General features: G+C 45.3%; 1 protein-coding gene across 1 annotated transcript in view; it reads left to right on the top strand.

Annotated features, from left to right (window-relative positions):
• Nucleotides 1-15,696, top strand: part of PROM2 (prominin 2) — a 45,090-nt gene that overhangs the window by 22,807 nt on the left and 6,587 nt on the right. Inside the window, exons 13-19 of the mRNA XM_081870004.1 lie at nt 2,685-2,776; nt 3,229-3,313; nt 6,299-6,445; nt 6,597-6,668; nt 8,286-8,378; nt 10,657-10,710; nt 14,281-14,361. Coding sequence (XP_081726130.1) covers nt 2,685-2,776; nt 3,229-3,313; nt 6,299-6,445; nt 6,597-6,668; nt 8,286-8,378; nt 10,657-10,710; nt 14,281-14,361 — 624 coding nt within the window. The remainder of the gene's footprint in view (nt 1-2,684; nt 2,777-3,228; nt 3,314-6,298; nt 6,446-6,596; nt 6,669-8,285; nt 8,379-10,656; nt 10,711-14,280; nt 14,362-15,696) is intronic.

Genomic DNA, 15,696 nt, shown 5'->3' on the forward strand with positions numbered 1-15,696 from the left:
TGGGGCTTATCCACACTTACCTTTCCTCTGCTCTTTCCAGACACACTCCATGCTTTAAAGGTTGTCCTTTCCTCATGAAAGCTGTTCTTTAAATTTCAACCAGAGCAAACAGCAATCCACAGAAAACCCAAATTGATGTTTGCTTTGATTAATGCTAATGAGTGGGTTTTTGTTGCGTAAAAAAATAAATAAATTGCTGTGGCCTGGAAAGAGTGTGGCAAGAGGCAGGTGTGGATAAGCCTTGGAAGTGGCTCAGCCCTTCCTGGAGATGCCAGGCATTGAATCTGGAACCTTCTACCTGCAATGCAGGTGCTTGTTTTTGATCAGGGAAGTGGCCTTGGCAGCTGGGTTGAACTCGCTCCCCTGTTGCAGCAATGCCCTCCCCTGAGGCTTGCAGATCAAGACTTGTGAATGTCAAAGAATAAAAATCTAACGAGGTCAATCTCCCCTGCCTGATAATTCTCAGTAGTAAAGACACCAATGTGCTCTTGCACCACTTCCATTAATTCGGGGGGGGGGGGGGGAGTGTTGCAAAAGAACTTCCACAGAGATTTTAGCTTCTGTGCCCAATCGACCCAGTTCTCATTCTGCTTCTTTCAGTGCAGAAGTTTGGAACCTCAGGTCTGTGGGCCTATTTTCCTGGCCCTTGGAAGTCTCCCCAGGCCCACACCATTTACTGCTTCCACTTTGCATTACTTGCTGGACTGGAATGTGTCTTTAAACTCTGGTGTTGTTTCTGGATTGTCTGGATGAAGGACAGAGAGGGGTGTTTTCCCACTGATGTAACAAAGCTGCAGAAGCTTCTGGGGGGCTGGACCAGGAGGGCAGGCAAGAAACTAGTTCCCCTGGCAAATACCCGTTGTTGCCCAACCCACAATTGCCTGTTGATGCTTAACCTGCACTGTTGTAGCCAGTTGCTCCCTGAAAATGGCCCTCCTTCTGCATTAGTGAGGCTGGGAACCCCATTCACAAAAACTTGCCATCCTATCCATGCTTAGCTCAGGATTCCAGCCTTTGCTGAGCACAAAGTCCTGCGCAGCCGAGATTGGCCTTTCCTCTCCTTCTCCCTCTGGCTTTCTCTGTGTGTCACCCAGGAGAAGGTGCCTGCCATGCTGTGTAGAATGATCCAATTAAGCTATCTCTTGGCCCTCTTCATTCTTTCGCCCTCCGGCACAACGGGCACAAGGAGACCATGCCAATGAATTAATTAATTCTCATCAAATCACAATTAACACTTGATCTGCATCTAGAATGGAAGTGCCTGCCACTGTCTTTCAGCCAACTGCAGGAAGAGGGTGGAGGGAAACAAGCAGGCCAGGGATTTCTTTTGTACTTAGAACTCACAAAGTGGAGCAGAGATATCGGATTACTGTCAGCATGGCCAAAACTCTCCCAGGCAACCCTGCTCAGTAAATCCTTTGTACTGTACTTGGAAAAGTATTACAGTAATGGCTCAAAACAGCAAAGAGCCCTGTGGTTGGAGAGACACTGTCATTTATACAGGCGTAGGAAACCTTCTTGAGCCCAAGAGCTGTATTCCCTTCTGGGCAAGCTTTGGCAGCCCACGTCCAGTGACGGGCAGTGCCAGAGGCAAAAGTGGGCAGAGCAACAAATGGGCATGCTGCCTTTGCCCAGTAGACTCGTTTCTACACACACCCCTCTCTCTCCTCCACCCAGGCAAGGGTGGAGGCACGATCAGTTCCAGGACACCTTTCAGCCAAGGCAAGAAAGGAGCGTGTGAAGCAGAACCGGAAAGGGTTGGGGAGAGTAGGAGTGGCCTGAGCAGAGTTCAAATGTCCAGGATGGCTGCATTTGGTCCCCTGGGCTGAGGTTTAGTTCAAAAAAGTCACCTTCAAAGGTAGCTCCACGTAGAGCGCATTGCCGTAGTCCAAGTGGGAGATAACCAGAGCATGCACCACTCTGGTGAGACAATGTGCAGGCAGGCAATATCTCAGCCAGGAAAGGTCTCAGCCGGCATACCCAATGGAGCTGGTATACAGCTGCCCTGGGCACAGAATCAAGATCAAATTCTTGCATATGTAGAACGGGTATTATGTGGGACCTGTGGCAGTTCCAGTTCCACACATGCAAGCGGCCAAGTGGGCATATATGGGGTGAGGTGATCTCACAGGTAAATTGGCCCCAAGCTGTTAAGGGCTTTCTAATAGTAACACCTTGAATGTTGTCCAGTAGCAAATTGGCGACCATTGCTGCTCTTTGAGCACAGATATTATATGCTGACAAGGCCTCACTCGTAGATAGAGATATTTGGCATAAGATTTTGTGGACCAGATCTCACCTCATCAGTTACACACAGTTGGTGCACGAGGATGACTCTCTCAGAAGTTTGTGGGAAACTTTGTGGGCTGGCAACAGAGAAGATTCAGATTAGGTTCTGCTGTGGAAGGAGATGTGGCTACATATGGCTCCTGTCCCAAAGGCCAGAAGCGCCGTCCAAGTCCTTTGGCAGGAGTGGGCCAGGCCAGTGGGCAGCAGGAGCTCAACAAGGCATGGTCTTCTTCAAATCGGTGTTCTTGCAGTCAAGGGCTGGAAGAAGCAGGAGGCCACACTGTTGTGGGCCTCTAGAACTAGCTGGAAAATGGATTTCTAAGGCTCATCCCTGCCCTGGTCTGTTAGCGTTAATTGGCTCTAAATGATGTTTTGCTCCTCTTTCCAATCTCCAGTTCATCGACATGCCTGGCAACTTGCCTCCTTCCATGAATATCACTGAGCACCTTGGCCTGAAGAAGAGCCTCAAGATCACTTCTGCTTATCAGTGAGTGTACCTGCTGTCAGGCTACTCAGGGGGCATTTGAGTACACAGGACATTTGGGGCTCTGTCCTTGCTTCCTACCGAGATGACTCTAGAGCAAGGCCAAGAGCGTTGTTGATCCTAACGAGCTAAAATGAAGGCTCCTTTGAGCAATACTAATCCACCTTCTATTTTGTGGTTTAGCAGGATTTGTTTGTTTATGTAAGCATTTTCTGCTTTCCTTCTTGGAATGTTTGTGCGTTGCTGAGTGGTTCCCTCTAAATAAGATTGCCACATCTCCAGATATTATGTGATTTGGAGAATGGTACCCGGGTTTTTGAAAAGTGATGTGAGCAACAGCTGAGAGCACACATTGAGTGGGATGGAACTATCAAGCAAGCCAGCAATATTGTGGGATGCTGAAAGGGGAGGGAAGGAGGGAGGCCAGGTCAACCTGTTTCCACTCCTTATTTCAGGCAATGTAAGAATGGGGCTGGTCTCTGGGAAGTTCTGCAGCTGGAGGACAATTACACCCTTGACAAATATCTCCAAGTTTCCAAGGTAAGATGGTTCCTCTGCTGAACTTACATCTCTTCTTCTCCCACTCAGTCACAGAGCCTCCATGTCATCACAAATTTTCAGGTGACTGTAGCAGCTCTCATTGCTGACGGCTGCTACAAGCACCCTTTTGGCTCCTCTCATAAGCACTACTGCTATCCATATGCCTGTTGGCTCATCCCGCCTTTTTTTTTTTTTTCTCCTTCCTCGCTGCTGCTGCACAACAAATCCAGACACCACTAGAAGCCAAGTGAGTGAAATAGTGGGTGGCCCCAGTACTCAGGAATGTCTCCCGTTTGAAATGGCTGTAAGATGGAGCCATAAAAATAACCTTAGTTGCACTCTGCCCTCAAATTATGTCACTAAGGTAAATTGTGCAGATCCACCCAGTTGACGTGTGTTTGTTTCAAGCTGCATAATTGCAGTATTTGGGAAAATATGGATTTTTGTTGTTTGGAGTTAAACAAGCAAACAGGAAACTTCCCCATGTACTCATCCCATAGAACACCAGAGGTGTCAGATCTGGCTGTGATGAGTCATGCCTCTGTTTACATCTCAGTCAGGTTGCAGCAACAGGCTCCTCATGAGGCTGCCACTGAAGATCATTCAGGGATTTCAGCTGGTTCAGAAAGGGCAGCCAGGATGTGAACTTGGGCAAGTTACAGGAAGCACATGCCTACTAAGTAGGGCTGGCCCTACCATTAGGCAGAGTGACGTAATTTCCTTTGGTGTCTGCTCCTCTTGAACCCCTGGCCATTCTCCTCGGTTGAATACCAGGTGTCTGTGTGCCACAAGAGTAAGTCCATCTCATTTCCACGCAGAATTTTAAAGGAAAATCCATTTGAGATGCATGCAGAAACACACAGTTGCAGTTATGTATCCAAAGTACTTATGAGGTGCTCCAAGGGCTACAACGCTGCCTCCATTTGTATAAAATGTTTCCCCCCATTTAAACTTTTAAAAGTAGTTAGTCCAGCCACCCACAGCCTGGAGCGCCAGCACACAGGGATTCTTGCTGCCATATACGTAGCACATAAATGCAGCAAGTGCCCCTGGGAGCAGTTGATTGTGTTCCATCACTCAGGAGGAATTGTATAGGAAAAAACAGGGCTGCCCCCATGTTTCTTCTGTACAATTACTGAGTGCCATTTTTGCAATTAAATTAAAAATCTTATCTTATTTTTATAGGGTTTTATTGTTAAGGTTATTTTGATTCTTCTAATTTATCATGCATTGTATTTTGTTGTTTGTCACCACAGGCATAAAAAAAATCAAATACAAGGTTTAAATGTAATCAGTAAACAAGCACTTTGTTTTGTTTGACCAAAAATGAACTTTGGGACTGCCCCCGCCCCCTCAGATAAGCCACTTCTTCTTGCATAGTTTATTAATTTTGACCACAAAACCAAATTTTGGTTTAATCTTTGCATAATCTCTGAACGTAATTCAGGGTTCACTGAAACTACTCCCATGAGACTTGGACTCAAATTAGATGTTATGAGGTGTCCTGTGATTATTTCCTCCATTTAAAAAACAACCAAACCCTAACACTCAAAGCAAGCTCAGCAAGGTGCAAATCTAAGCAAAAGGAGGAGAGGCTGCTTAACCTCTTTAGTCCAAGATGCTTTCTCAGTTGGATAAACATTGGTTGTATCCAGTGCTAGTTACACTCAGAGTAGACCCACTGAAAGTAATATACTGTACATGGCTAGCTATGGTCCATTAATATCAAAGGGTCTACTCTGAGTGTAACTAGCACTGGATACAACCAATGTTTATCCAACTGAGAAAGCATCTTGGACTAAAGAGGTTAAGCAGCCTCTCCTCCTTTTGCTTAGATTTGCACCTTGCTGAGCTTGCTTTGAGTGTTGGGGTTCCTGCATTTTTCTCCTCATGGGTAAAAATAGCAGCTTGGGAGGGTACTTCTGAGCTGGAAAATGACTGGAGGGAGAGGAGTAAGGCGCCTCTACCTGCCTAGACTTTCCCCACTCAAACCTTTAGATTATCTAAGCCAGGCTTCCTCAGCCTCAGCCCTCCAGATGTTTTGAGTACAATTCCCATCATCCCTGACCACTGGTCCTGCTAGGTAGAGATCATGGGAGTTGTAGGCCAAAAACATCTGGAGGGCCAAGGCTGAGGAAGCCTGACCTAAGCAATTTTGGATTAAGAAAAGAAAATTGTAGGAGAGCATATGGAATGGAGGGGTGGGAGGCTGGAGCTGGCCAGCAATAATACAGTACAAACTCATCTTACATAAGGGTTATGTTCCAGGGATGGGGCATCTACGCAAAAACTGTATACTCAAGCCACCCTCTTGGAACCACCCCCATGTGACTATCCTTATCTTTCCGGAGCTGTGCACCAAGCAGGTTCTTGCCCCCTTGCGTATCGGGCTTTGGGATGCTCTCACAAGTTCTTGTGGGGGCCTTTGAGTTCCTGTGAGAGCATCATAGGCCCCCTAAGCAAGGCAGAGAGCTTCAAAGCTCTTTCTATACCAGGGAAACTCTCCACCATCCATACTTTAATTTGTGCAATTTCAACCACCGGCCTACAACCATCTAAGGTCAAAACCGCACGAGTAAGCTGCAATTGTTCTGTACAAAAAAAATTTGCAATATATGGGAAATAAAAGAAGTAAGAAAAATGAAATTAAAAATCATACAGCATCTAGCACAGCATGCTAGAATTTCTGCAACAGGCAGAAAAAAACAAAAAACAACATTGAGCGGTCCTCCAAGACCCTCAGCAATCTTCAAGTGGTCCACGGTGGGGTAGAGTTTGAGAACTTCTAGCCTAGGATAGTCCTCTCCTGCTTTCTGCCCTCACCTGGCCCTTGAAGGGAAGCTGTGGAGAGGTGGCAGGAGACTCAAGCAAGCAGTCATGGGTTGCAGTGGAGCCTACCTTGATTCTGATCTTTGGGATTCTGGATTCTCTTTTGGATTTAAGTCATGGTGCTCACTTATGCCACCTTCCCACCTTTTGCTCCAGTACACTGCAGAGTTTCAGAAGCGCTTGGACAATTTCAATATCCGCTTTGAAGACATCGTCCTGTTAAATGCAGAAGGGAAGAAGGACCTGGAGACTTTCCGAGACAGCAGGATTGACCGAGTAGACTATGCAAACTTCAGAGCAGAGGTGAGAGGGAATGTATGGGAAGCAAAAGCCTTGTCTCTCTCTTGTTTCTTCCATCAGTTGCTGAGAATATTATTTGGGGATGCTTTGAATACTTGATAATAATGCTATAGCAATGCTAAGTGTTACTCTTACTGCTACTCTTTTTTTCTAGATGCACAACCCTGTGGTGAGGACAAGCATTCAAGATTTGGCAGTGGAACTTGAGAGACTTAGCAAGGTTCAGGTAGGTATCCTCAGTTTACTGAGGCCTCATCTGCACTGTACCTTTAAAGCAATATTTCAACACTTTAAGCAGTTATGACTTCCCCCCAAGAATAATGGGAGCTGTAGTTCTTTATGGGTGCAGAAAGATGAGGAGACTGGAGGGGAGGCCTGATAAAGATGGCAGTTTAAGTTTTTTACCCCACTTCCCCAAGCACTATCGATGCACCAACTAACCTTATAGACATTGAGAAACAAATAAAGAAACATGCAGCCTGGCAAGCGACAGGGTATCGTCTTGTATCCAGGAATGGGAGGAGAGCAAGCATCAGGTAATGGCCGCTAAACAAATAAAACTCCCAAAGAAATATGAAGCTATAACAAACTTTATCCTATCAGAAATGACTGCCCAACTAGAAAAGTTGAGACGATCTATGTCAGGATTTAACTATGGAGGGGAGGGTAGCTATAGCCCCAACTAAATCAAGTGGGGAACAGCTTACAGTGGCAATGAAAACAGCTGAAAAAGCCTTTGATAAACAGGGCAATAAAATTAAGCAGCTTCCTTTGTATACAAGAGACGTTTAACTCACCTCAGGGTGCATGGTCTACTTGAATCAAATTTCCCACATGATACCAGGGGAAACATCAAGCTTTCGGAGGCGATGTCAGGAAACTGGAACTTGCATACATATGACGTGGTTTTGAAATTTTTAAACCCATTTTGGGTTTTGGTATTTAAAGAGTTGAGTTTAATATACAAAATGGACCTACAAACTTTTCAATTTGCTTTACTTGGAGTAAGGGACACGTCTGCTCTAAAGAACTTTTAACGTCCCTTCTTGTGGCAGCACATATGGAAATAGTCATGCAATGGCCCCCTGCCTTGAGCTTGAACATTGAGGCATGCTACTCCAGATCATGGGCAAGAGCCTGGCTGAAAAGCTGATGTGCCAGAAGTGTGCGACCAAAGAGAATTCTAACCCTCACCTTTTCTATATTGTGTGGCAACTGATTTTGGGTTGTGTGTGTCAAGAAGATTGTGTTTATAACCCACCGGGATTTCATGGTAATATGTGGAAACATCTTTTGGAGTGAACCATAAGAATTTGATCTGATATTTCTAAGCAAGTTGCTTGATGTGTTGTGAGTTATAGAATCAATGAATCATAGAATTGTACAGTTGGAAGGGATCCCAAGGGTCATACAGTCCAACCCCCTGCAATGCAGAAATTTATATTTTATGTGTGATGTGAAAAATGAAAATTTATTTTTTCTAAAAAATAAAAAATAAGGGTGCTGGAAGATGTTAGAAGGTGCCCTCCCCATTCCACTCACAGAGCTACAGTTCTCAGAGTGATTTAACAATTGTTCCCTCTTTGCAGGGAAATCTGGGAATTGTAGCTCTGTGAAGGGGAATAAGGAGTCTCATTACAACTCTTAGCACCCTTAACAAACTACAGCTCCCAGGATCCTTTGGGGGGGGGAAGCCATGACTGAAGTTGTGTCATAGCGCTTTGAATATGTAATATGGATAAGGCTTAGGTTGCAAGGGGAGGAGGAGAGCGAATCAAGGGAGCTTTTTGCAAATTCCCAGCTTTGCCCTCTATCCAATCTGAACTATTGGTGTTCCCTGCAGAACGACAGAGCCCTGTTAGAACGACTCACTGAGGAAGCTCGGAAGCTCAAGGAAATTCAGAATACGAAGGTCCTCACAATGGAGGACCTTGTGGTAAGTACAACATGTTACAGAAGAGATCCCCACCCTGGGCCCCTGCTATAGACGTCCTCGGTTTTCAGGCTTCAAGCTGCGGATGTGCTGAATCCCTGAACTGAATCTTTTTCAGACTTTCTTGAAATTCCTCGACAGTTTACTTGATTACACTCCCACTGCCACTGCCCCATGTTTGCTGCAAATGTAGCTCTAGCAAATATTTGTAGCTTCTTCATTGTTGTTTTTATCATTGCCAGCCTAGTACAGGTGAGCACTGGCTATTTTCATTGCATTTATATCCCACCTGGTTCTCCTCCGCATTTAATCCGCACAACACCCTGTGAGGTAGACTAGGCTGCGAGGCACCGACTGGCCCAAGGTCACCCTGTGAGCTTTATGGCTGAGTGAAGATTTGAACCCTGGTCTCCTAGGTTTTAGTCCAACACTAACCACTGCACAACACTGGCTATAGGTCAACAGCATACCCTCCAACAATCATCTGATGCAAATAGGGGCATCCTATTCTACATCAGAAAGCTTCTCCCCTGTTTGATCTCACTGCACACATAGACGTCCTATACAGGTCTACATAGACGTCCTATACACATAGACGTCCTATACAGGTCTACAGGTCATCTTGAGCCAATTACAACTCTCTGCTGAACCTACTTCAAAGGATTGTTGTAAAGATTGTTGTGTGAGGGAAGGTATTATGTACAACACCTTCAACAGATAAAGGCAATGAATTAAAATTTTAGCTGTAGGGTGCCTTGAGTCCCTGTCAGGGAAAAGGAATACAGTGGTACCTCGGGTTACAGACGATTCAGGTTACATATGCTTCAGGTTACAGCCTCCGCTAACCCAGAAATAGTACCTCGGGTTAAGAACTTTGCTTCAGAATGAGAACAGAAATTGTTCTCCGGTGGCAGCAGAAGGCCCCATTAGCTAAAGTAGTGCTTCAGGTTAAGAACAGTTTCAGGTTAAGAACAGACCTCCAGAATGAATTAAGTTCTTAACCCGAGGTACCACTGTAATAATAATGAAAACTGTGAGACTGACCAGAAACATACCAGAGAGTAAATACCTGAACTTAGTGGGACTTAGTGGGACTTACTTCTGAGTAAAAAGGATTGCAGTGTAAGGCTGTACTGCACAGTCTTTACCCACCCAGTCACCTGGGAGTAAGCTCCATTGAATACAATGGGACTTACTTCTGAGTAGACAGTGTAAGGCTCCATTTACAATATAGGAATAAACATTCCACACATATCCTAAAAAATGGCTGGCTGCTGAAGAATTGCAATTGAAGAATCTAAAGTGGATTGGGTACATTTTCCTTCAAAATTATAGGAAGGGCCAGTGCCAAAATTTCCTTCATTTGGTGCAGGTATTTTATTTTCAGTGTAAACAAGAGTCCATTTTTGCACCTACACACACACACACACACACACATAGGCACCGACTCCATGGGGCTTGAGGGGGCCCGAGCCCCCTCAAAAATTCGTTTGGGGGGGCTCCGCCCCCCCAATAATCTCCAGCGCCCCTCCAGCAGAGCGCCATCGCCGCCCCTCCCCCAGCCCAAAATGCACAGGGAGGCGCGGGCTGCATGCCTCCTGCCCTCCCTCCCGAGCAAAAGCTCCACCCAATTTCCTTTGGAGCTGATTAATAGGCGCAGCACGCTCTCCCCTATTCGCTCACGAGGAGGCGGCGCCACTTTATTTGCATATTCATGAGCTTATTTATTATTCATGAGCTTTCCCGGGCCCCCCCAATATTTTTTATAAGTCCGCGTCCCTGCACACACACACACAAGCATGCAGCAAAGGCTCCTCTTTCCAAAAAGGACAGGGATGGGGATCCTGATCTCTGCACCACTTTTAATTGTTCTCCAAGATGTGGAGGGGAGGAAAAAGCAAAAACGGGACATTCTGGGATCAAATCAGAAACCAGGATGGCTTCTGTAATTCCAGGACTGTCTCTGGAAAATAGAGACACTTGGAGGGTTTGCAATAGGCAGGTTAGAGACTTTAAATGAAAACCTAGGAATGTGCTGAACTCCCTTGAAACATTTATTTAGTCTTAAAATTCCTCAGATTGTAAGCCAGTCATATCTCTAAGCCACACGATGTGGCTTTGGCCCACATGACTTCTAGATGTGGAAAGTCTCCAAATTGTAGGCTGCAAATTTGGTTTTAGGTAAGGTGAAAGTGAGAGTTCTGGGTAGAGGGGAAAGCAACAGATCATGAGGGGAATGGTTCTTTTATGCGGTACAATTCACCTGTTCATTTTCTTATAGGCAAAGCTGAAAGAAAGTGTCGATTACTTATCAACACTGGGACCTGGCTTCCAGGTATTATTACAGGTTATACAGCTGGAGTGGGGTTCTTTGGGGTGCTAAAACTCATTCTCCAAGAGAATTCTCCAGGTCTGCACCATTCTAGTATGTCACCGGTAGTTTTAAATCTATTTATTTACCGCATTTTTCGCCCCATAGGACGCACTTTTTCCCCTCCAAAAATGAAGGGGAAATGTGTGTGCGTCCTATGGGGCGAATGCAGGCTTTCGCTGAAGCCTGGAGAGTGAGAGGCATCGGTGCGCACCGACCCCTCTCGCTCTCCAGGCTTCAGGAAGCTCTCTGCAAGCCTTGCAAGCCTGGCGGGAGTTCCCGCGGGCTCACAAGGCTCGCGGACAGCAGCCTGCAGCCCCGGCGAGTGTCCGCAAGCCTTGCGCGCCCGGCGGGAGGTCCCGCCGAGCGCGCGAGGCTTGGGGCGGCAGCTTGTTGCCCGAAGCACAGGGAGCCCTCCGGAGGGCTCCCCGTGCTTCGGGCGAGTGTCTGCAAGCCTTGCGCGCCCGGCAGGAGCTCCCGTCGGGCGCGCGAGGCTTGGGGCGGCAGCCTGCCACCCGAAGCGCGCGGAGCCCTCCAGAGGGTGCCCTGTGCTTCGGGCAGGCGTGTGCAAGGCTTGGGGCGGCAGCCGGGGCTGGGGGGGGAATAATTTTTTTTTATTCATTTCCCCCCCAAAAAAACGAGGTGCGTCCTATGGGCCGGTGCGCCCTATAGGACGAAAAATACGGTATATAATACATAATATATATTAACATGTTTCTGAAACCTCCAGATATATTCTTTTGGAGGTTGCTTGAATGACCTTGCTTTTCTGTAAATGTGAGTCAGCTTGCAAATTTAAACGCAAGACTTCTTCTTTTTTCTTTTTATTTGTCTATTTGGGATTCAGAAATATTAGAATAATCCTATTAGAACCAACACACCAGAACCTGAATGAGTTCTGAAAAAAATTAACATCAGTATTGTGGGTGACCAGATTGAAAAAATGCAACATATTGTCTTTTCAACGCTGCACTATCCGCTTCCGCTGCCTGTAGTTCTTATTGGTAGAAGAGAAGCCGCATTGCCTTTGGTCACTTCCAGACTGTCACTGTTTTCAAGGTGGTGGTGGTGGTCTCAGTTGCATGCCAGCAAGTTCCAGTTGTGCAATTGTAGCTGATAGGGTTGTCTTTCCCAAAAGATGTGTGTATTTGCCATAAGGAAAGTGACGGGGGAATGCATTGGGAAGTGTGAGATAGTACTTGCTTGATGAAACATTACCTAATCTGCCCACAAATAGATCAGAATGGTTGTCTAAAAGTAACCTTTTTCTTGAAATACACATTTTAGTAAACTGGAAAGAATATCCACCCTTAAGTTTCTTCTTCAACAAATCTTGTGCAGCAAGGAGAAAAACAGTGGAATTCTCCAGGCAATTGGTTTATTGAGCATTCATTCAGCTTTGCTTGCACAAAGTTTATGTGCAGTTTAGATATAACAAGCGTTTATTCTGATTTTTTTGCAGGAAGGTTATATGGCACTGCAATGAGCATCCTTCCTGCATTTTTCTGCATTTGCTCACAAGTTGTTTGCAAGTCTTTCCATTGGTCATTTGTTCATCTCGCACTTTTCAATGTGTTTCACCATAGCTTGCTCAATTGCAAAACATTTTTACTGTCTTAAAGTAGATTTGCTGATACTTGGACAACATGTCAACATGTCTCTTTAATTGCACAAACCTATGTATTTGGCATGCGCTTGAATCTGTCCCACAAAATGCTGACATTCGGAAGACAGCTGATGTGTCCAGAGTGCCTGTGTTCCCTAAGCAGCTGCCTGCCCTGCAATTGCAGGCAGACACAGCCACTTGTGGAGCTGAGACAAATTTAATCTGTGATCCCATTTCTAATTAGTTTATCTACTAATTAAATTAATTAAAACTGGCAACCCTATTGGGCAATCTGGAGCAGGTTTACTCATAAGCAACACACACTGAGTGCAGTGGGAATTACTCCCTAGCAAGTGTGTTTAAGATTGCAGCTCTGGTAAATTTATTAATGGCCAAGGGGTTTGTAATATTAATATTATTATTATTATTATTATTATTATTATTATTATTATTACCCCACCCATCTGGCTGGGTGTGGCTTCCAACAAAATTTAAAATACAGTGGTCTGTTAAACATTAAAGGCTTCCCTAAACAGGGCTGCCTTCAGATGTCTTCTAAAAGTCTGGTAGTTGTTGTTCTCTTTGACATCTGGTGGGAGGGCGTTCCAGAGGGTGGGTGCCACTGCCGAGAAGGCCCTCTGCCTGGTTCCCTGTAACTTGGCTTCTTGCAGTGAGGGAACCGCCAGGAGGCCCTCGGAGCTGGACCTCAGTGTCCGGGCAGAACGATGGGGGTGGAGATGCTCCTTCAGGTATACTGGACCAAGGCCATTTAGGGCTTTAAAGGTCAGCACCAACACTTTGAATTGTGCTCGGAAACATACCCACCATCATTTTTAGCATAAATTGCTTGTGCTTTTTGCTTTGTTGGTTCCTAATTTCCAAATTTTGTAGACATTGTATCTTTTCTTCCTGCTTCTTTTCTTCCTTCTGGTATCTTCAGTAACCAGCAAACTGGGCTTTGCATGTGTATTATCCATACCATCGCCATCTTACGTATTAAAACCCTATTGAAAGGAACTCTTCAAGTTCTGCGTATCTTTCTAAGCAGCATGCAGTGCCTCTTTTACTCTTCATTAGAAGCCCTTGCTTCTATTTAATTCACCACTGAGGGATTTCAGCAAGCTCATTCTGTAACTCCATCTTTCAAGGATTGTGACTGTAACAGGGTAATGAAGTGTAATCTAAATTCCACCACAAGCATCTTGAAAAATTATGCACCAAGTGGAAAGGTTGCTTGGGGGTATTGAACCATAATTACAGAGATAGAAAACTCCTTTCGATAAAAGAAAAGGTTCTGCATTTCCTTCATGTATATGTCAAATACAATATGTATTTTCTACACAGAAAGACTTTCCTGCTACAAAATAGTGTGAAGCCCATGTGTAGACTGTCATGTGTGCTGGGGTTCTATTATGCTTGTTTTTTTGCTGTATTAGTGTGGGTGGTGATGGCTTGTGACCGTGAAACACAAACATGTACAACCAGCAGGCATGATGATCCACACCTGCCTTTGCCAACCTGGCACCCTTCAGGTGCTTTGGAGAACATCTGGAGGCACCAGGTTAGCAAATGATGCATTGGAGGGAACCAAGGAAGAAACTGCAAGAGGTTGTCACTCTCAGCAGCCGCCCTGTGCTCCTTGTCACTTCTAGTTTCAGCCTGATTCATGGAGGGGAGGCCTGTCAATGGCTTTGTACATCATACAAAGTAATGTTTCTGAATACCAGTTGCAGGAAACCATAGGAGGAGAGAGTGCTCTCGTGCTTGGGTCCTATTTGCAGGTTTCCCACAGGCATGTGGGTGGCCACTGTGGAAACAGGATGCTGGACTAGGTGGGCTATTGACCTGGTCCAGCCACCTTTTGTGATGCTCTTATCATCTGTCAGCACTCCCCAGATTGCTAAACTTTCTCCCTGCTTCCCCAACAGGCTCAGATAAACAATACCGAGTCTCAGATTGGCCTTATTGAGAAGATGTTCCCCATACAGACTCGGAAAATCCTAAGGCAGGTGAGTAGAAGGAGAGGTGATGGCATTATTCAGCATATTTTGTGGCTGTAACAGAGGGTGAAATATAGGTGTGCATTGGTGTGCAAGAGCAGCAGCGGTGCTATCAGTTTACCTCCTTTGCTGTTGAAATGGTACATCTGTCTTCAGCCAGAGGACTGCTGCTCCACATGTCATTGTTCTAGGAGGCACAAATGACACTGAGCACGTTCTGCAGCAAGTTAGGTCAAGTGAGCAGGAAACATGTCATGCATCAGGTGCTGCACACTTCTGAATTGCACCAGCCTATCCTGCTTGTGAAGCCATTTAATTAGCCACTGTGGGGAAGAGTACTGGATTAGATAGTAGGAGAGAAACTTGAAACTGAGACTGCCTAACTGGTGGCTTCAGAAACAAGACACCGACCAAAATCAGCATTTTTCTAAATTTTGTAATGCAGTTCTCCAGCCAAGTAATGTCTACAGAAAGGCATATACTAGGGTAAAGTGCATGAACATGCATGGTAGCAAAAATAACATAAAAATGTATTATATTACTGAAAACTGTGTTGCAAAAATATGTATTTTGGGATAAATTCACAGTAAAATGATTTTTTAACATTGACCTTTTTTTTAATGGTAAACTGATGCTACAAGAATTGAACGTATGACTGCAAAGGTGAGAAAGTGAAAGCAACTGAAATTTGTGCCTCCCTACTAGATGGGAGGAGGCCTGTTATAGACCCTGCCACAAAAGATCTCAGTCCAGGACCACAAACACAAGGAAGGGGAGAATGGGAGGGAAGTGGCAAAGGTGTTGCTGACAGCAAGGATGACCACTGTGGAAACCTCCCCTCGAATGGAAGGAAGGGAAGTGAGAGAAGGTGAAAGAGAATAATAAAAATGCAAGGTTGGAAAGCAAGAGGAAAGTTAGGTTTCTAGAAGTTTTCTCAAGGAAGAAAAACAGAAAGTCAGTTGGATGTTTGTTGGAAATGTGTGTGCATTGGGCCTCCAGCTGTTTTTGGACTACAACTCCCATCATCCCTACCTAGCAAGACCAGTGGTCAGGGATGATGGGAATTGTAGTTCAAAAACAGCTGGAGGCCCAAGGTTGGGAAACACTGCATTAGAAGAAACCAGGACTGACCAAAGCTATATGCTGTGTGTTCTCAAAGCACACATGGGCTGTATGAAGCAGCACTTAGAGTTGCCAGGTGCATGTCAGCTGCCCCACAGATTTCTGTGGTATAAAACAGAAGCAGCTGAGTGACTTGTCCAAGGCCATTTAGTGAACGGATGGCTGAAAGGGGATTTGAACCTAATGCTAATCATTTGATGGCTGGATCTGTGTAAAAACACT

Source organism: Podarcis erhardii (assembly GCF_964252035.2).
Source record: "Podarcis erhardii genome assembly, chromosome: 7".
NCBI lineage: Eukaryota > Metazoa > Chordata > Lepidosauria > Squamata > Lacertidae > Podarcis > Podarcis erhardii.